Source organism: Peromyscus eremicus, chromosome 13 (assembly GCF_949786415.1).
Source record: "Peromyscus eremicus chromosome 13, PerEre_H2_v1, whole genome shotgun sequence".
Taxonomy (NCBI): Eukaryota; Metazoa; Chordata; class Mammalia; order Rodentia; family Cricetidae; genus Peromyscus; species Peromyscus eremicus.
In genome coordinates, this window is record NC_081429.1 from 4,099,798 (window position 1) to 4,101,939 (window position 2,142).

The 2,142-nt window shown below is 39.8% G+C and overlaps 1 protein-coding gene across 1 annotated transcript; it reads left to right on the top strand.

Moving 5' to 3' along the window:
- Window positions 1-346: 346 nt before the first annotated feature.
- On the top strand, window positions 347-1,231 carry LOC131923606 (UDP-glucuronosyltransferase 1A7-like). Its single transcript, XM_059278728.1, has one exon. The coding sequence runs from the start codon at window positions 350-352 to the stop codon at window positions 1,229-1,231; it is 882 nt and encodes a 293-aa protein (XP_059134711.1). The 5' UTR covers window positions 347-349.
- The last annotated feature ends 911 nt before the right edge of the window (window positions 1,232-2,142 follow it).

Sequence of the window (2,142 nt, forward strand, 5' to 3'; positions counted from 1 at the left end):
GTAGAGGGTCCTTATAGGCAGCTTCTTAATTTTTCTGAATTTAAAAATCAAAACATATTGTTTGATAACTCTTCAAAACTGGGAGTGCAATTGAGGTCATGAGTTTTCTGAAACAATGTCATAAAAGTTTTTTTTTTTTAAATCTGGAAAGCACAAAAGTAGTCATTTCAGCCAGTGAAGTTCATTAATTATTGTTCTTTTGAGTAAATCATTAGCACTAAATTTAACCTCACTTGGAAACATACAAATACATGTGTCCGCTGAGAAGTCCACTGTCCTCTACTCAACCAGTTCTAATATAGGGGCTGAGATTCTCAGCAGCTGGACTGTCCCGGGCTCCACTTCTCCTATGGCTCCTAGAGATCTCCCAGCCTTCCTTCCTCTCTCTGTGTGTCTGCTGCTGGCCTCTGGCTGTGCCCAGGCAGGCAGGCTGCTGGTGGTGCCCATGGATGGGAGCCACTGGTTCACCATGCAGTCGGTTGTGGAGAAACTCATCCACAGGGGGCACGAGGTGGTGACAGTTGTGCCAGAGGTGAGTTGGCAACTGGGAAAATCCCTGAATTTGACAATGAAGACATATTCAACTTCTTATACTCTGGAGGAATTCAATCGTAAGTTCAAGTTTATTTCTGACGCTCAATGGATAACTCCAGAACAACGTATAGTTTCTCTAATAACAGGCTCAGGAAAAGTGTTATTCAAATTAATATATTCAAACTGTAGGAGTTTGTTTAACAACAAGAAGTTAGTGGAGTACTTGAAGCAGAGTTCTTTTGATGCTGTGTTTCTGGATCCTTTTGATGTGTGTGGCTTAACGGTGGCCAAGTATTTGTCGCTCCCTTCAGTGATCTTTTCAAGGTATTTTTTTTGCCACCATCTTGAAGCGGGCACACAGTGCCCCAGTCCACTGTCTTATGTTCCGAGACTCTTCTCAAAATTCACAGACACCATGACTTTCATGGAGAGAATGTCAAACATTGTTTTCTACATGGAAGAGCATGCATTTTGCTACTACTTGTTCAAAACTGCTACAGACATTGCCTCTGAAGTTCTCCAGACCCCAATGACTATGGAAGACCTCTTCAGCCAAGTGTCCATTTGGTTGTTACGCACAGACTTTGTGTTAGATTTCCCCAGACCTGTGATGCCCAACATGGTCTTCATTGGTGGGATCAACTGCCAACAAAGAAAGCCACTTTTGAAGGTATGTTGTCTCTTCTTTAGCACATGAAGAGAGGCCTGGGTTTAGGCCATTAAAAGAATATTCTTCACTGAGTTGTGATTTACCTTTGATATCACTGCATATATAATATGTAATTTTTTCATGGTTATAGAATTGTTTTGTGACAATTCACTAATTAGAAAAAATCTATAGACCTTTCCCTATTGATATGCATGTGTACACCTTGACATAATTGCATATACCTTCCAAGATACAATCTAAATTTAAATATATATGTGTGCCTTCCTATTTGTGTGTATAGGTCAGGATCACTACATTAGAAAGGAGAGGGGACAAAGAAAATTTTGCTGAAGAGGAACAAAGTGGTTCTGACAGACATGTGACATGAAAACAGAGAGGGGAATAATTGGGGTAGGAAGAGAACATATGGAGTGTAAGGCTGGCTAAAAAGAGAATGGAATAAAAAGGAGAAAATACACCATGTCTGAAAAATGCCATAATGCCGCCAAATAATTTGTATGCTAACTTAGGACAGATATTTGAAAAGACACACACACACACACCAACCCTTGAAGCTACATTTTACTATTCTTTGGAGATGTTTACATACACATCAAGCCATGAAGCCGACCGCATTATTTATCGGTTGCTCTATATGAGTGCATATGCCGTTTTTCCAAATTGCAAAATTATTGATATGATATATAGGATACAAGGAAGCTCCATTTGTTTTATAACAAAATAAAATATAATAAGATAAAACAAAAACCACCATATAAAAACTGGTCAAGATAACTCAACAGAGAAAGAAGATCACGAAAGGAAGTCACAAGAATCAGAGACTCACTTAACACATTCAGGAGTCCCATAAAAGTACTAACGGAAAGCTATGGTGTATATTCCGAGGGCCTGGTGCAGACCCGTGCAGGCCCTGTGCATACTGCTTCAGTCTCTGTGAG